This window comes from Vombatus ursinus, unplaced genomic scaffold (assembly GCF_900497805.2).
Source record: "Vombatus ursinus unplaced genomic scaffold, bare-nosed wombat genome assembly UNPS02014773.1, whole genome shotgun sequence".
In the NCBI taxonomy this organism is placed as follows: domain Eukaryota; kingdom Metazoa; phylum Chordata; class Mammalia; order Diprotodontia; family Vombatidae; genus Vombatus; species Vombatus ursinus.
In genome coordinates, this window is record NW_020954551.1 from 1,948,945 (window position 1) to 1,974,495 (window position 25,551).

Consider the following 25,551-nt stretch of genomic DNA (forward strand, 5'->3'; position numbering starts at 1 on the left):
AAGACTTAAAAGCCTAAAAGCTGCTTAAAATAGGGCATTTTTTGTTTTTGTTTTTGTGGAGAAGGACAGGGGAAAGATTTATAAAAGTTGTGCTTTCATTGGAAACCAAACACAAATATGTAGTATGATAAAAGAGAGAGGGGGAAAATATGATGTACAAGAAGATATAGTCTTAGTAAAATGACCACCTTTTTACCATGTCCAAAATCCAGAAATTTAAGCAAAAAAAAGAAAAGACCATTTGGTAAATTTTGTTGATTCTTCTTTTTTCATTTTCTGATAATTTGTATTCCCCACTCCTAATTTAGTCATGTTTCAAATCTACTTGGGTATTAATGAGGAAAATATTTAATAATTTAATATTTAATAAAAACCTATGTATAGTTTTTCATTTGATGTTTGAAGATTTATAGATGTTTGAAGAGATTCACTCTAGTGTGAATAAAGGTGTATTAAAAACTAATTAAAAATGACGAAAACTTGTTCCAATCTATTTAAGAGTCTTCTTGGTTACTTTAAAAAGGAAAACCAAACTTCACAGAAATGTGGTTATAAAAATTAAGTTCCTCACAGAGGTAACCCACGTGTGATCAGTATCAGCAGTCAATCAACACAGAAATGCCAAATAACACTGTGCAGTATTGTGCCGGTCCCCTAGAGTCTGCAATGAAGCAAAAAATTTCAAATTTTATTTAAGAAAATCCAAAGCAATTTATTTGGTCAAAAAAGAACTTACATTCTAGATTTATATTGTCTTTGTTCTTCTTGGAGAGAGCTATCCTCAAAACTTTTAAGAACAATTGTCAAAGTAGCATATGAACATATAACCACTTGCATAACAAGTTTTTGTCACAAATTAGTTTTTACATAACAAAGGCTGATTCTGCAATGTGAAAAATGAATATTTTATCTTTAATCAGAATGAATTAAATGATTGAAAAAATGTTTTCTTTCTTAAAAGCACTTCCAATAACATCTTACGATTTTCTTTTAAACAATACCACTGCCAGAGAACAGACCAAGGACCATTTCCGACACTCTGCCTATTGTGCATTCGGTGAGGCCACACCCTCCCTAGTTCACTCTCAAGACTCTGTACATGCTGTTTTGGAACACGGAGGTGAAGTAAGGCCTGCCATCCTTAAAGAGGATGCTACACAAGGAAGGCTTGCCAGCGTTCACAGGGTCTTCCACGTCCCAGATTTCAAGCATACTGCAACCAGGCCTAGGAGAATAGTTGTTACAAATGTGAAAAATATACATCAAAGTCTTAAAAAACACAAATGATCAATTATCTCTAAGTGGCGTATTTCAGTAAAGCAAAAATGTTTGTTTAAAAACCTGCTTGTTTTTTTTTTTCATATCTTAATATTTAACATTAACATTTAATAGGGATAAGGTAGAATTTAAGTACATTTGCTGACATGTATCATTTACTCAAATAATGGGAAATGTCCTGATGATCATAGTAAAGGATGAATAAAAATGATAGAAAAGAAAAAAAATCACTTTCTTCGTGAGGTATTGATTTGGTTGTATATGTTCTGTCGCCCTCTAAACTTGAGGCACTAAACCTGGCCACTTTCTGTAGCCCAAGGGATAGAAAAGTAAGAATGAGGTTTCAACTGGTTTTACATTTGAAGCAATCGAACGCCAAGAAATCACACCTAAGAGTACAAACTGATGGGGCCTGCACACCAGAATATCCCCCACTGCCAAGGAAGTAATCCAGGGAGAGGCAGCATCGTTTTCTTTCTTTCTTTCTTTCTTTTTTTTTTTTTTTTGGTGAGGCAATCAGGGTTAAGTGACTTGCCTGGGGTCACACAGCAAGTGTCATGTGTCTGAGGCCGCATTTGAACTCAGGTCCTCCTGACTCCAAAGTTACAGCTCTATCCACTACGCCACCGAGCAGCTCCTTGTTTTATTTTGTTGTTGTTGTTTTGCTTTTTGCTGAGGTAATTGGGATTAAGTGACTTGCCCAGAGTCACACAGCTAGTAAGTATCAAGTGTCTGAGGCTGGATTTGAACTCAGGTCCTCTTGACTACAAGGCTGGAGTTCTCTCCACTGTGCCACCTAGCTGTCCTCAGGATCGTTTTCTTAAAGGCAGAAACAGTCCTTTGTTCTCACCAGGGCACACAATCCCTTTGCTCCCCAGCTCTTGGCCCCCCAGCTCTTGGCCCCACACAGGCTACACTCTTCTCCCTTCTCCAGCCTGACTCCTTTGGACGATCAGCTCCACTCTACACTCCCCTCTTCTCTCAAGTACCCCTGACCCTTCTTGCCCAGCCCAAGCCCCAGCCCTTCATTACTCCCAACAACCACTGCTTTTGCCTGCTTACCTGCTGCTGAATGAAGATGGAAAAAACCAGAAAACTATGCTGACCGGATCCTTGACAAGTTTAGGTTACATCATCTCAGCTGCATCCTCACTGTGGCAGGAATCCTCCCTGACTGACTCACAGTTCCACTCACCATTGCAGCTTTTCTAAGCCGTTTTCAGCCCTTCTCAAACCTCCCACAGTTCCCCTGGTACAGGAGTGGGGAACCTGTGGCCTCCAGGCCACATGTGGCCCTCTAGGTCCTCAAATGCGGCCCTTTGACTCAATTCTTTTACGAAGAGGATCTGTTCTGTCAAGTTTGGATTCCGTCAGAGAGCCACATTTGAGGGCCTAGAGGGCCACAGAAGGCCTCGAGGTTGCAGGTTACCCACCACTGTCCTGGTCCCATTCTCTCGGCTGAGAGGGCATTTCATGGAAACACCTATATTGGAAACTTCCATATTTCATGGAAAAAAACTGAAGTCATCTACTGAGAGCTCCTTCTTCATCTCCCATCATGAAGATGCCTTCTACCACCCTATCTCAAGAGAAGAGCTGGCCCTTCTCCTCGCCAAGGCCCATTCCATCTTATCTTCTCTCACAGATTTTCCCCTCTATCATTCCCACTCGCCCTTTTCTTCTGGATGCTTCCCTGCCTCCTACAAACATGCTCATGTTTTTCCCCATCCTCAAAAATCCCTCACTGGGCTCCATGCATTTCTGCTAGCTCTCATCCTGTATCTCGCCTCCCTTTTGTGGAAAACTCCTTGAGAAAGCCATCTACAATCAAACTGGATATCCCAAAGGAATATTGAGACTCAAGATGTCTCCAACTGAACTCATTCTCTTTCCTCCTAAACCTTCCCTCCTTCCAAAAGTCTGTTCCTGTGGAGGACACAACCATCCTCCCAGTCCCCCAAGCTCACAGCCCAGATCTGATCCTCACTGCAGATCTGACCATGACAGTCTCTATTCAATCAACGTCAGTAGCTCCCTAAAATCTCCAGGATCAAGTATAAAATCAATCCTCTAGACGTTAAAGCCCCCCTACTATTATTGTTCTCACTTTACAGTCGAACCAGACTGACCCAGTGCTCCATGAACTATGCCCCCTAGCTAATTCTAAAAAAGATAAAGTAAACCAAATTGTCTTAGATCCTGGGAGTCCATAAGACCAGAGATTACCCTAACGTTGGTTCAATACCCTCAAATCTTTTCTTGGGCCAGTTTTCTAGCTCTAAGCTTACAGTTAACCAGAACTCTAAAGCAAATCAACTCTATTTCCTATCCTAACACATGGTACAAAGGATTAGGAATAACAGTAACAGCTAGAATTCATATAGTACTTATATACTAACAGTTACACGTTAATGGTTTTCAAAGAGCTTTACAAATATTGTCTTACTTTATCCTCACAACAATCCTGAGAAGGGGGTACTATTTTGATCCCCATTTTACAGATGAGAACACTAAAGCAGGGGTTAAATGACCTGCTCAGGGTCACAAAGCTAGTAAGCACCTGAGGCTGGATTTGAACTCATGGCTTCCTGACTCTAGGCCCAATACTCTAACCAGTACACCACTTAACTGCCGAGGGAGTCCTAGGGCTCTGAGTAGATGATGGGTGCTAATAAAAATCTCCAACAAGTGGAAATACAAGAGAAAGTTGCTACCTGTGCCTGTTCTTCAATCCACATCCTCTAGCCCTTACCCTCTTATTTTACCCCTGATGTTCATTCCTGGAAGGCTGATGGTTATGGCTTTATGAAGTTACAAGTCTGTGAGAGTTAGAACTCTGTAAACACAGTTTATCTTTATATTTTATATTTATTTGAATACAAATTAGTTAAAATATAGCTCTAGTTTGCTATTTTTCCTGTGTACAAATGAAGTACATTCTGCATATAATATTCTGGATCTTTATTTTAAAAAATCAATTATCCACAAAGGGAAATGCAACTTCTTGGCTTAAGGATTTTGGTAGATGATTTTCATCAAATCCTAGGATAAACACGCAGGGACCTTTAGAGCTAAGGATATTAAATTCCATTTTTGAGCATGTGGTCTAGGTCTTCCCCCTTTCTCTCTAATCGAGAGACACCATGTAAGTTGCAAACAGCCTGGAACTCTTTGTTTTAATTAGGGACATCTTCCTACTATAAACTGCTTAGAGCTGGGCCAGCAGCATGAACTCTCCTTTCACCCTCAAGGGAACGCTTCCTATGAATCATAACTTTAAACGTAAAATGGAAAGGAAAAATTAGGCTACTAAAAACATAGATAATACATCTGGAAATTGTATCTACTTATGTGATATCTACTACCAAGTAAATGGATTGTGTTCACCTAGAAATACTTGGGAGTAATATAATCACAATTAATTTAATACAGAATAATAACTTTCAAAAAACTGATTATGAAACTCTGTCAACATGAAAATCAAACTTATCATTCAAAAAAGAGGTGGCATGAATACTTACTTAGTCCTTACAACACACCACGACTCTTCTAAAATGTAATAATTCACATGCAATTCTAATAGTTTGTCTCTTACTTCTTTAGCTGTTTGTCGACTGTAGACAGAGTAAACTATCTTAGTTCTGACCCTATTAAACACAAGCAGGTTAAAAGATTTTAGAGAATTTTATAACAACATGAAGAAATTACAAGTAAATGTTCAACGATTCAAAGAGCTAGTTGTTTACTGTCAACAGCAGGAGATTTCCAGTGGACCGTGCCGTGGAACTGTGCTCCAGGGGCCTTGTGCTGCCCCAAATGGATCTCAGCGACTGAATTCAAGGCCAAGAAGGGCTGCCCGGCAAGAACTAGCCCTTCAGCTCTCGCTGGCCACACTCTTCTTTCTCCTCTCACTGCTAAGTTCTTTCCTGGAACCTCCAGTGGAAATACCCATGCTAGCCACGCTCACTTCTCACCTGACTCAGCTCCCAACCATGGACTCTGCCCCGACGCACTGGGCGCTCCCAGTCCAACCTTTGTATGTGCTGTCTTGCCCCATCAGAACAGAAGCTCCTTGAAAGCAGAGACCAGCTTTATCTTTGCTTGGATTTGCATTCCCAGAGCTTAGCAAGGGAGCCTGGCACAGAGCAAGCACTTAATAAATGTTCTATCTACTCTAATCTCTCATCTAGTTGCTTATATGAGAGGGGAAGAGTGTAATATTGAAATATAGTAAATATGTAGAGTATCAAAATAGTAAATAATGAAGAGTAACATCTGAATTTGGGGTACATTCTACAATCAATTATTACCTAGAAAACTACTTTTTACCTTACCAAAATTACTAAACATTACACCTATCCCTCTTCATTTTCTAAAAAAATTTGAGGGAAAACATAAATGTAAAGCCCGTGGAAAATGAAACAATTAAAAATAAAAACAAAAATCAATTTATAGATCCGAGAAATAAATTTACGGAGCAACAGATAAGAACAGACTACTGTAGCTAAGCATAGAATTTAGCTTTAAGCCTTCTGGCAGTTAAATAAAAAGGGAAACATATTGGGTTAGAAAGCTCATATTATCTGATAAAAATAACATTAAGTTAATCTGGAGAAATACTTATTTGGCACTGAATTCTAGGAGGACTTAAACATGTGTGTCCTGATATATAGGACATTAATTAACATGATGGTAAATTTTTGATTCTTGAAAGATACAAAATACTCTTCAAATCAACATTTTTGTTGTTGTTGTTTTGTTTTGTTTTGGTAAGGCAATCGGAGTTTAGTGACTTGCCCAGGGTCACACAGCTAGTAAGTGTCAAGCGTCTGAGGCCAGATTTGAACTCAGGTCCTCCCGACTCCAACGCCAGAGCTCTATCCACTGTGCCACCTAGCTGCCCCAGCATTTTTTTTTTCAAATTGAACCATTATACAACTGAAAACAGAACATTAAAGATTATTTCAGTGAGAGTATTTCTTTAGGAAGCTAAAGAGAATATTGTCTAGTTATTGACCTACCACCTACTGGGTACTCATTAAAGACACCATGAAATTCTAATAAGCGATCTAGATGGGTTATTTGATGTGGTTCCAGGTGGAAAAGTAAGCAGTGGGCAGGACTGGAGAAGCAAACTCATGAAGCTGACAGCAAGACTCCTCTGAAGTTAGTGCCAATTGCTTTTCTCCTCAAAGTTCCACTCTCAAGATGGCTGATGATGGACTGTATTAATTAGCATTCACACACACCCACAGAGAGAACTAATCCTTCTAACTTTGGAACTCCAGTCTGGGATCAAGCTACCTGACTGCCTGAGCAAAAACTCCATTCACCTTCTCTAGCTAGCCTAGGGCCAAATGTTTTATCCATTGTACCATCCAGCACAAAAAAAGGTCCATGGCAGAATATGCTACTTCTTTCTGGAATCTAAGTCAGCCCTTGACATAGAATACAGCCACCGAAGTCAGTTAATTTTTCTAGTTCTTAGCCACAGCCATTCACAATGAATCAGCCTAAGTGGACACAACTAATGACCTGCCTCTGTTCCTTTGCACTGAATCCCACCAACAGTCCCTGGACTCTCGAGCACTTTCCAAGCTTGCACACCAGGCCAGAATTCTCCCTATTACCAAGATTTTCAAAATACATTAATACAGCTGAAGCAGAAGTTGTCCTGTGTAGGCTATTTGTATTATCAAAACTGGACCTACTTACTGGCCAGGACAGAGGCCACAACCCTTTGGGATTTCTTAAAAAATAACTCCATTAAGTGGTTCATCAAACCCTTTACCTCCCCTATTAGATGCCCAGGTGCTATTTGTTCAAAAGAAAAATGGGAAATTATGACCCTGTTGTGATTAGATTGCCACTATTGGCATTATCATCATGAAAGAATAGTTCCTACCCCTGGATCCGTGACTTGACAGACCAGTTGGCAGGGGCAGACTCATCAAGATGGACCTCTTTCCATACAATTTGTTCCAGATATAGAGGGATAACTGAAGGAGAAGACTTTCCAGCCCTGGCACAGTCACTAAACCTTTCAATGACTCATGAACTTGACATCAGAAGCCTGTAGAGATGCCTTGTCTCACAACACTGTTGCCTACTCCTGAGATCCCACCCACTATTTCTTTTTTTTTCCCCTTTCAGTCATTCTCCAGAACCTACGCTAGCACCATCTACTTGCCAAATCTCAGAAATGCCAGTCTGAGAAGAATGTGAAGTTTCTGGGCCAAATGGTTGTATGGATCCACTCAAGGTCAAAAAACATGCAACCTTTCCTTAGCTTGGCAGTTCATTAAAAGTGCATTAACCCAGGACCTTCAATCAACTGCAGCAACTCAAGACTTTCTTCTAGTGCACAACAGAGGCAGAAGGGAGTTAATGACCTGACAAATCACTTCACCTCAGCCCTATTTGATGGAGTAGATCTGACAAAGAATTCATCATGGAGATGGGTGAATCAAATATTGCTGCTGAGGGAGAGGAGCATCCTCTCACAGGCCATGCTTACCCTCCCTACTACATACCCTGGGACCTACGTGCACAAAATCTGAGGTATATTTGTAATCAGCACCACAGACATCTCCAGGAAGCATATTGCCCTATCATGCATGTAGACCACAAAGTTGCTTCAAACTACCTGGAAGTTCAATCAATCAAAGTGCTATAATGAGTCAGATCTGGTTGACCTTTAATGTTCATAAGATTTCGGTTCACTATCACCTATTTTCCTCAGACATCTCAATATGCAGCCAAGTGCAACGTGTATAAAAATCCAAATTTAGACACTTACTAAGTCAACAATCTACACAGGCCTTCCTACAGGCTGTAGCCACTTCACAGTCTCCCGAGTCTCAATACCTCGATCAGAAGCAGGTGTGGGATGTTTATGCCCACCTCCAATTCTTTATTCTGTGACCTCACGTAATGCTCACCTCCCATGAACTCATACACGTAAAAGGGTGATGGTGCAGCCTTCTTGATAAGCTGGGAGAAGATGCACTATCTCTGCCAGGATTCCTAATGCCAGGACAACACACAATTTGTTATCAACCCTTATAAAAAGCTCCTCATTGAAATGAAGCTTTCCTGTAACCAAGGATTTAAATCCTTCCTGATACAGCCCTGTCTTTCTTATCAATGATAACTAAGTTTTGGAATAATGCTCAATACCTCAATCCTCCATCCTCATAATGTGGGTAATTGACAATAGGGCGAAGTGTAGAGAGCTTGACACTTGCCATTGTAGGCATGGCACCTGCAAAAACTGCATCTGAAAAACAAGATTAGATATTTAAAAGATGACTCCTTAAAGAAAATCGAAAGTTAACTCATAAAAATTCCAAATTCCCAAATAAAAAAAGTAGTATTTTAAAGTATATGTTAAAGATAAAATAAAAGTTAACTATAACTGCGATAAAATCAAAGGCTCAGACAGCCTCTCTGAGACATCATCTTGATGCCTTCAATAGGGTTTATCCTTAACTTTCTCAGGTAGACAGAAATCTAACCTATTTCAAAACTCATACAAAATGATCCTAGAAATGTCCTCACATTAAAGTGTCCCAATGCATAAGATACTCCAGGAACGCAGATTCCATCCACCAGGGTGTGGACTGCACGCAGAAGCCCTGAGACACACCTTGGGTGAGCATGGCACTGATCTCTGAAGTCAGCTAGAAATGTTAGGCAGAAACCAATTTGTCTTTCTATCTACTTAAGTAGACTGGGTGTAACTGTGGCTCAAGTTTAGGGCGGAAACAGCATAATTATCATATTAAAAACAAATGCACCTCAAACCACATGATTTTATTAATACACACAGAAATAAACCTTGGACAAACTACAACACACATTTACTCACAGTAAAAATCCTTGGAAACATAGGTGTGGTCAAAATAACATCCATTTAAAGAATTAGAGGATCATGGATTTAGAGGTAAAACAGAACTTAAAGGCAATACAAATCCAACTTTTAACTTTACAGATAAAGAAACTGAGACTGAGAGGTTCACTGACTTGCCTAGGATCACATAGCTAGTAAGCGTCTGAAGCAGGGTTTATAACCATGCCTTCCTGGCTGCAGGTTACAAATACTGTCCTTGGAATTTACTTAGTCTGGAGGACTGAGGCTCGAATCACTGCCCTAGATTCCTTGGTGCCCAGAACAGAAAGAAGTCAGTCAATGGGGAGCTGATGTCCTAGAGATGTGGCAGAATTTTAAAGATTCCTGTGGGACATCTTTCTGATTCAACATAGCTGTAGCAGTGCATTAGGAGGAGGAGGGGCACCGTCTCTATTTTAAACAATTATTTAAAATGTCCTTTGAAAATCCTTTTTATTAGATTTGATAGTCCGTGGCTGTTCTCAGTACGTTTCAATCCTAAATCTGAATCCCTGGACTGGCCTAAATCAGGCTCCTCTAGAATACCTGGCGTACTCAGCGGCAGCACTCATTTGCAATGACTTGCATGAAGTCTCCGGTGGTGTGCCCCAAGGACATGTACATGGCCTTGTGCCATGTAACATGCTTATCGAACATTTGCATAAAGGCATAAATGGCACACTAACTAAATTGACACAGGACGTAAAGCTGGAGCAGGAAGCTAATACACTGGATGACACAGTCGAGATTTAAAAAGATCATGATGAGCGTGATCACTGGGCCAAACTGAAAAAGCTAAAATTTAACGAGACTACACCTTGCCAAGTGTGAGATAGGGAAGGCACAATTAAACAGCAGTTTCTCTGAAAAGCATCTGGAACCTTTAGTCCCTTACAAGCTCTCGCCTGCAAGAAAACAAATGTGATCATAAGCTGCCTAAAGGCTCACAGCTCTCATTGAGGAGGAAGTGGGGTGCCTGCTGCACTTTTCTCTGGCCAGCAGCACCATGTCCAGGTTGGGGATCTAGATTCTAGGAAGGACATTAATAAATTGGAGCCCATCTAAAGGAATGCAACCAGGATGGTGATGGGCTATAAGTTCATGCCTAGTTAGAGCTGACTGAAGGAATGGGGGATATTGTGGCTTCATTTTTTGGACAGGATTACTGAACAAATAGATGAGGGAATGATGTGGATATAGTCAACTATCTGGGTAGTTAGGTGGTGTAACAATTCCTTTTTCAGGTATGGTTTCAATGAGACCAACCCTGAGGCACCTTTCAACTCTGAAATCCTGTGACTTGATGGTAGGGGGTGTGAAAAGTCACAGATGTGAAAGGCAATCTTCGGGGCAGCAAGGTGGCTCAATGGATAGAACACCAGCCTGAAGTCAGGAGGACCTGAGTTCAAATCTGGCTTCAGACCAAACACTTGACACTTACTAGTTGTGTGACCCTGGGCAAGTCACTTAACCCCAATTGCCCTATTAAAAAAAAAAGGCAATCTTCCTGGGCAGTTTTCATCTTGTTTAGCTCCAGGGTCAGAAGAATGACTAATGGGTGAAAGATATAATGAGGCACATTTCCATTCAACACAAGACTTTTTTAACAATCACACCTGTCCCAAAGTGGAACGGTCTGAGACAGTGAGTTGCCTATCAATGGAAATATTCAGGCACAGGCTAGATGACCTCTTAGCAGAGATGTTTCAGAGTAGAGGTGTCCAACACATGGCCTATGGGCTGCATGTGGCCCACATCACTCTCAAGTACAGCCTGAACCACAGCAAAATGTAGTTCCTATCTTATTTTAATGTGGTGATGTATTAATAATATGGACAGTTTGATGGCCCTCATTTCTATCTGAGTTTGACCTCACTGTCTTAGAGGATACTATGACCTTGGATAGGAGAATCAATGCTGTTTAAAAGTGTAACGGGCCACCTCAAGAGGCTGTCACTTCCCCCCCACCCCGAGGCTGGATGATCACCACATGTGTATGGTCTAGTGGGCATTCCTTTCACATAGAGACTGGACCAGATGGCTGCCGAGGTAGGTACCTTCCAACCGTCAAATCCTGTGATTCTGACAACCTAAAGGTGAACTGATTAACTACAAGATAAAGATTATGAAAGAGGCAGCTAGGTGGCTCAAGAGACAGAGAACTGGACCTGGAGCCAGGAAGACCTGAGTTCAAATCTGACTCAGATGCTTACAAAGTGTATGACTCTGGGCAAGTCATTTAACCTCTCTTTGCCTTAATCTGCTGGAGAAGAAAATGGCAAACCACTCCAATATCTTTGCCAAGAAAACCTCATGACAGTATGGGCATACCATTACGGCCCACGGGGTCATGAAGAGTTAGATAAAACTGAACGACTGAACAATAATGAAGATTAAGATGGAAGGGAGGCCGGAGCAGAAGTGACAGGCTAGACCAGGGGTAGGGAACCTTCAGCCTCAAGGCCACATGTGGTCTTCTAGGTCCTTGGGTGCAGCCTTTTGACTGAGGCCAAATTTTACAGAACAAATCCTTTTATTAAAGGGATTTGTTCTGTGATGTTTGGATTCAAAGGGCCGCACACGAGGGCTACATGTGGCCTCAAGGCTGCAGGTTCCCCAACCCTGGGCTAGAAGAACCGGGGGACTGACAGGGAAAAGAAGTCCCAGTAAGGGCCAGCAATGCGTTTAGAGGTAAATACCCAAATTAGGATAACACTAGGGGTGGTACTGAGGGGCCCTTACACGAGTTGTGCAAGGCCTGTTACCCACACATAGGTGCGTGTGTGTATTTGCACATATATATCAATACTTCATGGACAAGTAGTTTTTTTGAGACAAGTAATTCCTGCATTATGCAGACTGCAACTCTTCCATTGGCTTGTATGCTTTCTGGAAGCTGCTAGGGCTAAAAGAATCCATCACTCTTTGTTCAATTGAGTGATAGATTTAATCTAGTGGTGGTCCTTGGACAACAGGCCTATAGTCATTGGGCTCACAGTTGAAGCCTAACTGAATATGACAGAGTTTACAATCCACTGGCACAGCCTTCAAGAATCTAATAACTGTACTATACCACAATGCAAAAATCAGTGTGGGATACTAGAGAACAGTGGATTTTCAGGAAGAAGACCTCTGTTTAAATAGTTATTACCTATATGACCTTGGGCAAACTGGCTTCCCTGAACTTCACAGTAACATATATATTGGAGAGCTAGCTCAACTTCCATATTTTTTTTCATTATTTTAAAACCTTTATTGATCTTTTTTGGTTTTTTTGACAAAACAGTAATTTCTTGATCTGTTTCTCTACCCCTGGCATTAAAACCTTCCTTGTGACAAGGAAAACTAATTAAGCAAAACTGACAGTCTACACCCTCAGCCTCTGCTGTCTCTCCTGAAAGGCCATCCTCCTTATACGACAGAGAAAACTGAAGCCTATCAAATTTCCCTTCCCACATCTGAAAAATGAGGGGGTTGGACCAGACAGACTGAGGACCTAACGTCCCTTTCAGGTCCTATGTTTTTATGGAAATTCCTAATACTTCTATGATTTTAACACCTCTGAAGAGGATTATTTTTATGCACAGTCAGCTTCCTGTTTGGTGTGATTTGAGGGAAACTGGAAGTTCTCCTCCAAAAACATCTCCTTCCTAGTCTGAAAGGCCACTATCATAGAATGTAAAGTCATTGTGGCAAGGACCTGTTCATTTCTAATGTATACTCCTAGGGCCTAACACACAGTCAGTGCTAAGAAATACTAATTGAGTAGAAATGACTTCATGTTTTTAGACTGTCCTTGATCTATACTAAAATGGAGACATCTCTGTGAGGAATAACATATTAAAATTCTGTAATGGATCAGAGTTGAAGGAGCCCCAGAATACAAGGTATTCCTCAGGAAAGACTAGTCTGGATGGAGAATTGTGATATTTTGTAAAATGTCGGGGCATAATTAAACTTCAACAAACAATAATTAATCAACTTTGTGTGGCATATTTTTAAACGGAGATATAAATATGAAAATCACAGATTCCTTTGTCCCCAGCGTATTTGGGGGCTGTGTTCTGTGCACATATAAGCATGTATTCCACACGGCACAGTGGCACACGAGCACAGGTCCAGACAAAGTGGCCTGGTGCTATCAGTGGCGATGAGAGAGCAGACAGCGGAAGTGGCGCACTTCACAGTCATGCCTAATCGCAGCCCCTTCTTCTTGGAGGCCGTTTAAGCCCTAGGAGATGGGATGCTCCTTCCCCTTACCCGATCTGGTGCTGTGTATGATCCACTGCAGAAGGTCTTCCTGTGGTGCATTATTGAACTCTCCTATTATGCTCCATTGACTCTGAAGGTTTAGCCAACCTTGAATTGACATCACTGCTATAAGGGCAAAGACAAAATTCTCAAAACGAACTCTGTCAAAGAACCGACCAAAGAGCTGAAATGAAAGAAGTCACTCACTTATAATTCAAGTACAAAGGACTTTGGAGCCAATGACAAAATCTATCTTATAAGCCAAGGCAGACCACCCAAGATGCAATATAATATACTACGTCTTATTCTCTTCTTTGAAAACAAATGTAATTTGGGGGTTCATGATGGATTCAAGTTTGGGCTTATTAATCTTCTACTAGAAGACTAAGAGATTAGAGAATATTTAATATTTCTAAACATGTCTTGGTCCAGAGGACCTAGTGAAATACAGTGGAATATAATTTCAAACGACTAAGGGTAGAAATATTTCAGAAACTAAATCTTTAATATCCTTGTGGCCAAACATCCTAGCATAAGCTGGGGGAACCCACAGGTAAGGGACTTCTTGACTTCTGAGGTCTCCATGTTGTTCCCCAGTGCCAGCCACACCAGTTATCATGCTTATGCAGCAGCATTTTCCTGGTGATTACAACTCTTTGCTATCCCCTATTGCCCAGATAATGGGAAACAGCAAAGAAGCCTCTGCATTGGCACCATTTCCTAGGGATCCTGGCAGAAGCAAATTTCTGGTATTAGGGCCAGTTGACGAGGATTACTAAGAGCTAGATGTCAAACTGTGGAAGTAAACCTGATTGTTCAGAAAGCTCCTTAACAACAATCTGAATTCTAGAAGGTTGCATTCTGAAGAGGCAACCACAGTTTGTGACGCATTGGTAGCTAGGGAGAAAAAGAACCTGAAACATTTTAGCCTCCTTGAGGTGATTTTATGTGACATGCCTCTGCAATGAAAACATTAATTTTTAGTAATTCCATACTGTTTTTTGTTTTGGACAACTCAGCAAAACCCTGATAATTAGTCATAGTTGTAGTTACAAAAGTAACAACTACCTTACCTGTTTGGAGCAGACCAAGGAAGCCATAACGCTCATGTGAGGTGTCAAAAATAGCTTCAATCTCATAATGAAAATAGCAAGAATAGCAAATGCAAATAGCTGCAATTCATGAAAAACCAGCTACATAAAAAAACAGAAAAAGGTTATATTTTCATTTTATTATAAAATATAATAAATATAACATATAAAATATATATAATAAAATAAAATATATTTTGAGATTATTTTTAAACATTCAGATAAAAAATTTTTAAATTTACTGAGAGTTTTCATATAAAAAAGAGGAAGAAAAAGAATGGACTATGTAGTCCATTCTCTAGTGATGTGATATAAAATATATGTGATATAAAAATGACACTAATCTGTCTTTCACAATGCAAGCTTCTTGAGAACAGAGATGGGTTTGTACCTTGTCTTTGTATCCCCAGGGCCTAGCACAGAGCTTGGCACACAGGAGGTGCTTAAAAAATGTTTGTTGACTGGTTGAGTACTTCATTTAACAAGTATTAATTAAACTGAGCTTTTCTATCTGAAGCATGTAAGACTTATTTTTCTGCTGAGCAAAAACAGCATTAATCAGAGCAGAGTGGTGCTCTATATCCTCATCCTACCCCCAATCCTAAAGATCAAACTAAATTTCAAAACAAATACCAAATTTTTGCATTACAAAGGATAACTGTAAATTCATCAAAGCCATGTGGCTTTCATGAGTATAAAAAAACCATCTCTGAGTAGCTGTGGTATGGTGAACTCAAGTGGAGGCAAAGGGAAAGAGGGAAAGAACACACTTTAAAGAGACTCAACTCAGAACTAACCTTCCCACGAGCCTCATTTCCGGATGCCTATGTGGCCACCAAGACATTAAACTCAATATATCAGAAACTGAACTCAGGATAGAATCACAGGATTTAGAGCCAGAGGGGACTTCAGAGATCATCTCACCTGACCACTTTATTTCACAGAGAAAACTAAGACAAGGAGAAATTAAGTGATTTACTTAATGTCACACAGTAAGTAACAGAGCCAAGTGAAACTCAGAGGCCCTCTGGCTCTAAATCCAGTCTCTTCATAGTAGCATATTGCTTGTATCTTCCCATAAAAATTTGTACCTTTTCCTAAGTACGTTATTTTTTTCTGATAACATCATTAGTCTTCCAATCACTCAGGCTCAAAATCTGATGATTAATCTTTGACTCATTCCTTTCTGTTATTCCCCAACATCCAATTGCAATTCCCCTCAATTATACTTTGCCATGTCTTTTGTATTCATCACTTGCTTTCAATTCTCACTGCACACACCTTAATTCAGGTTCTCATTAACTGTTGCTTTAGCATGACAGCCACCTAACTGGTCTCCTGGCCTCTAGCTTCATTCCAATCCAAGTGATTCAGATTACTTGCCAGAATAATCTTTCTAATGGACAAGTCTGATCAAATTCATAGAATAAAAGAGTTGGGAGGCTACCTCAGAGGCCACCAGGGTCCAACACATACCTGGACAGAATTCCTTCTACATCATACCCAAACAGTGGTCATGGGGCTAAATAGAACAAATTTAAACCCTTTTTCAGATGAAAGCTATTCAGACTATGTTGTTAGTATTTAGAAAGATCTGAATCTAAAAACTAAAAGAACTAGAAACTAAAAGAGTAACAATTAATGATTAAACGTCAGCTTGGAGATATCCAGGAACTAGAGGGTCCCTCAAAGACAAGGTAAAGGGCCATCTACAGAGCCAAGACATTCGGGGATAGAGTCCAAGTTTTCAGCAGGGTGAAGAAGGTAGAAGGGTGCCTTCCATTTGATGTACCTTGGATGTGCTCTGTCTTTATGAACCTAGTTATCTTCATGTTCATTGCCTCCATGAGAATTTGAGTTCCCGGAGGGTGGTGAACATTTTTGCCTTTCTTTTCTATCACTAGCATGTAGCACAGGGCCAGGTACATAGCAAATGCTAAAAGCTAAAAATCTACTATGGTTGGACTATGGCTTACATACTGCTTTAAGGCTGGGGTGCCATAGCTTACAAAAGACAATGAAAAGCTAAGAAATGTTCAGAAAATGACAACCAGAAGGGAAAGGGAGCTGAAGTCTATACAGGCCTTACAGAAGGAATTAGGATTTAGCCCAGAGAGAAGATAAGACTAGGGTACATATGATGGCCGTCTCAAAAAATATCTACAACGAAAGATTAGTCTTTTTTTTTGTTTTGCTTCAGAGACTAGAACCAGGAGCAATACATGAACATTGCATGAGGTAAATTTCAGTTTTATGTCAGAAAAACTTCGTAACAATTAAGACTGTCCCAAAATGGAATGGCCTGCCTTCAGAGGCACTGTGTTCCTCTTAATTGGCGGTCTTCTAGCAAAACCCAGATGACCATGGATTGGGTGTACTGCAATGGGGATTCTCTTACAAGTATGCATTGAAATAGATAGCTGATCAGCTCCCTTCCAACTTTGAAAATTCAGTGATTCTATCTTTAGCGAAGCTACTTATAAGGCCCCCTAAGTCCTTTCTTTTCCAGACTCAATATTCTCACATCCTATAATAAAGACTCATATGACATGAACTGAATTCTCTTCATCTTCCTAGTTGGGCTCTTCTCGATGTTCTCTAGATTATCAATATTCTCTCTAAAACGTGGCTTCTGAACTGAATATGGCACTCCAAATGTGTTTTGACCAGAGCACAATGAAGCAGGATTCACTCCCCATCCTGGGGAGTGAATATTACCTATGCTTCTCTTATGTGGTGGTCTCCCAAGACTTGCCCTGAAACCTCTTTTCTTTCTCTTTCTTCCCTGATGACCTCAACAGCTTCCATGGATTCAATTATCACACCTATGCAAGCAACTCTGAGGTCTACATGTCCATTCTTAGCCCCTATTCTGATCTCTAGTCTCACATCTCCAACTACCTTTTGGGCATTTTGAGTTGGATATCCGATAGAAAATTGTAAACATGTCCAAAACAAAGCTTGTTATCTTTCCCTCTCAACCTTCCCCTCACCCGAACTTCCTTCCTGCTATTGAGCATACCACCATCTTTGCTAGTCTCCCAGCATCTTCCTCGACTCCACACACTCACCCCACAAAGCCCGTCTATCGCCAAGTCTAGTCATTTCTACCTTTGCAACACCTCTCCATTCAAAAAGCCACTGCCACTTCTTCTCACTTGGACCAGTACAAGAGTCTTCTAATTGGTCTTCTTGCCTCAAATCTCCCCACTCCAATCTCTCTTATACAAAGTTGTTAAAACGATATTCCTAAGGCAAAGGTCTGACCATGTCACACTTTCTTACCCACTCTCAATAAATATTATTCCTATCACCTCTTGAATCAAATATAAAGTCCTCTGGCATTTAAGGTTTTTCACAACTTCTTTCCTCTCTTCCTGTCTTCTAACCATTTACTCCCCTTCATACATTCTCCTGGTCTAGTCACATGGGCCTACTGCTCTCCCTTCAACATGACACTCATTTACTGTCTCTGCTCCTGTGCACAGGCTGTCTTCCACGCTTGGAACATTATCCCTGCTCACCTCCACCTCACCATCCTTGGCTTCAAGAAATGCCTCAAATGCCACATTTTGAAGGAGATCTTCTCAGGCCCCCTAGCCACTTGCAGCTTCCCCTCTACCTTCCATCTACTCTGTATCTTGTACAAACCTATTTATTTACATGCTACTCTTACCACTAGTATATAAGCTCCTTGAGGACAGTGACTGTTTCTATATTTTTGCCTGTCTTCGTATCCCCAAGTCTTAGTACAGTGCCTGGCACAGAGCAAGCACTTAATAAGTGCTTGTTAGTTAACTGAATGAATACAGACTAACATCACATTAGTTTTCCTTGCTAGCCTATCACACTGTAAACTCACAAGGCGTTAGCAGTCCACAAAAAGAAAAAAGCCTTTTTGTGATGATCTCTCTATTATCTTGTACTGGTAAAGATGATTTTTCTGAATTCAAGAGTAAAACCTTACATTTATTACAATTTATTATAATTTAATCTTATTAGTGTCCAACATTCTAACTTACTAAGATTTTCTGGAATCTTTAGTTATATAATAACAATTGAAATAATACTTAGCATTTATATAGCACTTTAAGGTTTGCAAATATCTTTTCAAATATCTAATTTTTTGTTCTTACAATAACTCTGTAAGGTAGGTGCTAAAACTATTCTCCTTTTACAAGTGAGAAAAGTGAGGTACAGAGAGGTTAGGTGATTTGCCTGCATCACACAGCTATTAAGTGTATAGGATTTGATTTAAACTCTGGTCATCGTAACTCCAGGTCCAGCATTCAAGCCACTGAGCCACCAAGTTGGGTCAGATATCCCTTCTCTCTCACTTTTATATCATTTGCAAATTTAACATGCATGCCATCCATGTCTTTATCCAAATCACTGAAAAAATTTTAAATATCACAGATAGAAGCAGAGATCCCTGGAGAATTTCACTGGTGAACTGCTTCAAATAGTAAGTCATTAATGACTATTCTTCAAGTCAGGCCATTTGGCCCATCTTGTTCCACTCATTTTCTGTATCACATTTGCGATATTCTCAACAAGAATAGTATGAGAAACAGCCAAATCTTTTATAGATAAACTATAATCAGAGCATTCCATTAATTTATCAGCCTAGTAAAATGGGAAACAAAATAAAATTGAATGAAAAAAGGAGATCACAAAAAACCACTATGGCTTCATCAGGAATTTTATCATGACAGATTAACTGTATTTTCAGTTCAGAATTGTTTCCTTATCCTCTACTCCTTCCCCACCCACTGAGAAAACAAGAAGAAAGCCTGTTACAAATATGCAGAGACATACAAAATAAATTCCCGTATTTACCATGTCCAAAGAAAAAAACAAAAGGCAAGATAAATAGAGAAAAATATATGCTTTGTTTTGTACTAGGTGGGATGCCATGTTTCACCATGGGTGCTTTGGAGTGACAGTTCATCATTGTGTTCACTGGGGTTCCTAATTATTTCAAAGTTATCTTTAGAATATTGCTGTAATTGTATAAATTGTTCTCCTGGTTCTACTCACTTCACTTTGTATCAGTTTATCGAAGTCTTACCAGGTTTAAATGAAACCATTCCCTTCACCATTTCTTCTAGTACAATAGTATTCCATTATATTCCTATACCATAACTTGTTAAGCCACTCCCCAAATGATGGGCATCTCCTTGGTTTCCAATTCTTTGCCACGACAAAAAGAGCTGCTTTAAGTATTTTTGAAAATTAGGGTCCTTTTCCATTTGAGAGTGAAGTGGAAAACTAGTAGTGGTATTGCTGGGCTGTGCAGAGTTTAATAGCTTTGGCAGCATAGTTAGAAATTACTTTCCATAATGTGACTAGTTCATAGCTCTACCAACAATATACTGGTTTGTTTTCCCACAGCCCCTTTAATATGTCATTTTCCTTTTTTAAATCAACTTTTGCCAATCTGATGGGGGAGGGATGTTTTACTTTTGATTTCCTTCAATTATAGGCAATGTAAAGCATTTTTCCTTATGTCTATAGATAGCTTTCTTCTGCAAAGTGCTTAATTCATTTCTTTTGAACATTTATCAGGGAATGGATCTTTTTTTTCTAAATTTGGTATTTCCCTGTATATCTTAGGAAGGAAACCTTAGATAACTCTGCTACAGATATTTTCCCCTAATTTCCCACTTTTCTTCTAATCTTAGCTGCCTTGGTTTTGTTCAAATTTTTTTTTCAATTTTACATTACCAAAAATTATCATTTCATCTCCAGTGAACCTATTTTATTGGGTCATGGTATCTTCTACAATCCATATAATGTCATTCTTTATGTCTAAATCACATACCCATTTGGAGTTTATCTTCTTATACAGGTGAGATGTTGCTTTATACGTATTTTTCCCAGACTACCTTCCAATTTTAAGAATTTCTGCCCCAGTGATTGGGCTCTTTGGGTTTATCAAACACTAGGTTTCTTATCTGCTTCTGGATATCATGTACCTAATCTGTACCAATCTCTTTATTTGTTATTCTTCTTGCTCAGGCATGCCTAATTCCTCATGATCTCATGGACAACAGTATCTACGGAGTCTTCTTGGCAAAGATACTTGAGTGTCTTTGACATTTCCTTCTGCAGTGGATTAAGGCAAACAGAAGTTAAGTGACTTGCCCACACAGCTAGTCTGAGGCCATATTTGAACTCAGGTCTTCCTGATTCTAGGCCCAGCACTCTACGCACTGACCCATTTAGCTACCTTTATTTCTTGCCAAGTACCAAACTGTTTTGATTGTAACAATTTTGCAGTATAGTTTGAAATCTGGTACTGCAAGGTTCCCTTGCTTGCAATTTTTTTCACTTATTCCCTTTATGTTCTTTACCTTTTATTCCTCTAGATGAATTTTATTATCATTTTTCTGAGCTCTATAAAGTAATTCTTTGGTAGTCTGAATGGTATGGTACTGAATATGAATATTACCTTAGGTAGTATTGTCATTTTATGATCAGCCTACCCATGAACAATTAATATTTCTCCAATTGCTTAGATTTGTATTTCTGTGATGTGTTTCGTAATTATGTTCACGTAGTTCCTGTGTGTTTCTTGACAAGTAGACTCCCAAGTATCTTTTACTATCCAGTTATTTTAAATAAAAAATAACTAAAAACAATTATCTTTATCTCTTCCTGCTGGATTGTCAGCAATATATAGAAACTATGTGGGCTTACTACAACTTTGCTTGAAATTATTTATTTTAACCCGTTTTTAACTGACTAGGGTTTTCTAACAAGTCATCATATAATCTGCAAAAGCAACAATTTTGTTTCCTTATTACCTATGTATATTCCTTGAGTTTCTTTTTTTTGTCTTATAGATACAGCTAGCATTCTAATACAATACAAAATAATAAGTCATAACAGACAACCTTGCTTCACCCCTGATCTTACTGAAACAACTTTTAGTTCATCTCTATTACAGATAATGCTTGGTTTTTGGTAGACATTACTCTATGTTTTGCATGACTTCACATACATAATTGATATCCTATTACTTGCCTTCCCAAAGGGGATGGACTGTAGGGAGGGAAATGTGAACTCAAAATTTTTAAAAATGAATGTTAAAATAAAGCATGATTACTTTTTAAAATAGGTAATATTACTTATAATTTTAAGGAAAGCTTGATAAATTCCTATGCTTTCAAACGTTTGGGTTTTTTAATTCTCTTGGTTCCCTTTACAAAATTATAAGATCTCACACTTTGTCCGTGCCATTGGTATCTTTCCCTCTCTTAAGGAGCTCAAAGCTATGTCACTTCCAGCAGAGATCCACTCTGGGCATATTTGGTCTTGTGCAGCTGCTTCTATCCTTGCTTCCTCTTCAACATGGAGCACAAGAGGGACTCTGAGATCACAGTCCACACGTAGTGGCTCCTTCACTGGTCATCTCCATTTTTCATCCATTTGTTGTCCTTCCCAGTTCATTAAGTGACCTCACTCAGTATTTCCTTAGTTAAATTTCTCACTAGATTTTCTTTTTTTTTTCCCATCATAAATATTGTTTCTTAAACACTGAAGTTTACAAATTAATGTGCACCAATTAGCAGTACTGATGTCACTGGAATGTATTGTGCCTTCTCCAAGCAGCACAGCGAGACCTTCCAATAGTATGGTGGAATTTGTGACCCTTTCCAAGACCCTGGCTCTTCCAGCCAACTGAGGTAAGCTGCGCATCTCTCTGTGTTTGTGCACTGGCTTAGTGTTCCATTGAGTGTTTGGGATTTCATCTGATAGCTTTACGGAATTGGTTCATAAGAATAACCTTAAAGAATTTGTAGGTTGAATCTTCACCCATCCAGTAGGAGTTTAAGACTCTTAGGGCCTCACAGTGGCAGCCAGCATGTTCTTCTGCTACCAACTGAAGGCTCCTGGCAAACTTCAGCTGATTGATACCATGATGCAAAGGTTTACCATAGGTTGCACCCTTGGGAACTGAACGCTTTCATGCACCACTGTGAACACGAATACAGTAGATGACATAACCTTGTTTGGCCTCGTACTCCAGTCTGCAAGCTTTGTCGGGTCTGGTGGGCCACAGGGCTCAATGCGGACCGGACAGCTGACAGTACTGCCAGCAGCGCACGTGCAGGAGGAACTAAATGACATCTGACTGCTTCTTCCTCCATAGCTCCTGGATGTATTTGTAGGCCCCCATCCTGGCTCACGCTTAGCTTGCCTGATGGCTGCCGCCGACCAGAAAGCTAGAATTTCTTTAAGCTTGTTCTTCTCACTACCGCTTCTCACTGTTTCACGTGATGTTACCTATGATCTCAATACATTCTCCTCTGTAAGATGTCACAACACTCTTAGATGATAATCTTGTTTGGTCCTCGTGCTTTTCTCTTAGGAAGTTCATTTATGGCCCGTTCAATTTTTTCTTTTTTTTTTAAAATTAGTTTATTTTTAGTTTCCAACATTCACTCCCAGAAGATTTTGAGTTTTAAATTTTATCCCCATCCCACATCCTCCCCACCCTAACACAGCGTACAATCTGATATAAGCTCTACATATACATTCATGTTAAACATCTTTTCCCATTAGTCATGATGTAAAGAACAATTAGAACTAATGGGAGGAACCAAGAGAACGAAGCAATAAGCAGCAATAAAACAAAACAACAAAGAAAAAGGAGAGCAAATAGTATGCTTCCATCTGCATTCAGACCCCACAGTTCTTTCTCTGGACGTGGATAGCAATTTCCATTGTGAGTCTTTTAGAGTTGTCTCAGATTCTTGTATTGCTGTGAAGAGACAAGTTTATCAAAGTCAGTCATCCCACAATGTGGCTGTTGCTATGTACAATGTTCTCCTTGTTCTGCTCATTTCACTCTGCATCAGTTCATGTAAATCTTCCCAGGTTTTTTTTGAAGTCTGCCTGCCATCATTTCTTATAGCACAACAGTATTCCATTACATTCATATACCACAACTTGTTCAGCTATTCCCAAATGATGGGCATCCCCTCAATTTTTAATTCTTTGCCACCACAAAAAGAGATGCTATAAATATTTTTGTACATATGGGTCCTTTTCTCATTTTTATGATCTCTTTGGGATACAGACCTAGAAGTGGTATTGCTGGGTGAAGGGGTACTTCTTTGGGCATAGTTCCAAATTGCTCTCCAAAATGGTTGGATCATTCCACAACTCCACCATCAACGTATTAGTGTTCCAATTTTCCCACATCTTCTCCAACATTTATCATTGTCCTGTTTTGTCATGTTAGACAATCTGATAGCTGTGATGTGGTACCTCAGAATAGTTTTGATTTGCATTTCTATAATCAACAGTGATTTAGACCATTTTTTCATATGCCTATAGATGGCTTTAGTTTCTTCCTCTGAAAACTGACTATTCTTATCCTTTGACCATTTATCAATTGGGGAATGACCTGTATTCTGATAAATCTGACTCAGTTTTCTATATATTTTAGAAATGAGGCCTTTATCAGTGATACTGGTAGTAAAAATTCTTTCCTAGTTTCCTGCTTCCCTCCTAATCTTGGATGCATTGGCTTTATTTGTACAAAAACTTTTTAATTTATTCCTATGCTTTCTAGCATTTTTAATAAAAACAGGTGTTGTATTTTGTCAAATGCTTTGTCTGCATCTATTGAGACAGTCATATGATTTGTTAGTTTTGTTGTTCATATGTTCAATTATGCTGATAGTTTTCCTAATATTGAACCAGCCCTGCACTCTTAGTAAAAATGCTACCTAGTCATTGTGTATTATCCTCAAGATAAGTTGTTGTAATCTCTTTGCTAATATTTTATTTAGCATTTTTGCATCTATGTTCATTAGGTAAATTAGTCTATAACTTTCTTTCTCCGTTGTGGCTCTTCCTGGTTTAGGTATCAGCACCATATCTTTATCACAAAAAGAATTTGGTAGGACTTCTTCATCTATTTTTTCAAATAGTTTATACAGTATTGGAATCAGTTGTTCTTTAAATGGTTGATAGAATTCTCTGGCCCTGAAGATTTTTCCTAGGGAGCTCATTGATGGCTTGTTCAATTTCTTTTTCTGAAATAAGGCTAAGTATTTTATTTCCTCTTCTGTTAATCTGGGCAATTTATATTGTAAATATTCATCCACTTCACTGATTGTCCAATTTATTGGCATAGTTAGGCAAAATAGCTCCTAATTTTTTTCTCCATCTTCATTGGTGGTGAATTCACCCTTTTCATTTTTGATGCTGGAAATTTTTTTTTAATTAAACCAATCAAAGGTTTATCTATTTTATTGTTTTTTTTTCATAAAACCAGCTCTTAGTTTTATTTATTAGTTCAACAGTTTTCTTAATTTCAACTTTATTAATCTCTCCTTTAGAGGCAGCTAGGTGGCACAGTGGATAGAGCCCCAGCCCTTTAGTCAGGAGGACCTCAATTCAAATCTGGCCTCAGACCAAACACTTGACACTTTCTAGCTGTGTGACCCTGGGCAAGTCACTTAATCCCAAATGCCTAAAAAAAATTTTTTTAAATTAATTTCTCCTTTGATTTTCAGAATTTCTAATTTGGTATTTAATTGGGGATTTTCAATTTGTTCTTTTTCTAGCTTTTTTAGTTGCATGCCTAATTCATTGATGTCTTCTTTCTCTATTTTATTCACGTAACCATTTAAAGACATACAACTTCTTCTAAGGATCACTTTTGCTGCATCCCATAAGTTTTGGTATGTTGACTCATTATTGTCATTTTCTTGGATGAAGTCAATTGTTTCTATGATCTGTTGTTTGACCCATTCGTTCTTTAGGATTAGTCTATCTTTCTGTGGTCCTTTATTACATGTAATTTTTACTGCATCATGATCTGGAAAAGATACATTTAATATTTTTGCCTTTCTGCGTTGGATTGTGAGGTTTTTATGCCCTAGTACATTTTGTAGAGGTACCATGTACCACCAAGAAAAAAAGATATATTCCTTTCTGTTCCCATTCAGTTTTGTCCAGAGGTCAACCATTTTTAACTTTTCTAAGACTCTACTGATCTCCTTAACTTCTTTGTTGTTT

At 39.1% G+C, this 25,551-nt stretch overlaps 1 protein-coding gene across 1 annotated transcript in view; it reads right to left on the minus strand.

The window, feature by feature from the left end:
• Positions 1-1,074: 1,074 nt before the first annotated feature.
• LOC114044279 (probable C-mannosyltransferase DPY19L2) overlaps positions 1,075-25,551 on the minus strand; it is a 152,635-nt gene continuing 128,158 nt past the window's right edge. The window contains exons 18-23 of the mRNA XM_027863667.1: positions 14,494-14,613; positions 13,430-13,604; positions 8,458-8,557; positions 6,986-6,988; positions 4,800-4,925; positions 1,075-1,225 (exon numbers count right to left, since the gene is read on the minus strand). Coding sequence (XP_027719468.1) covers positions 1,075-1,225; positions 4,800-4,925; positions 6,986-6,988; positions 8,458-8,557; positions 13,430-13,604; positions 14,494-14,613 — 675 coding nt within the window. The remainder of the gene's footprint in view (positions 1,226-4,799; positions 4,926-6,985; positions 6,989-8,457; positions 8,558-13,429; positions 13,605-14,493; positions 14,614-25,551) is intronic.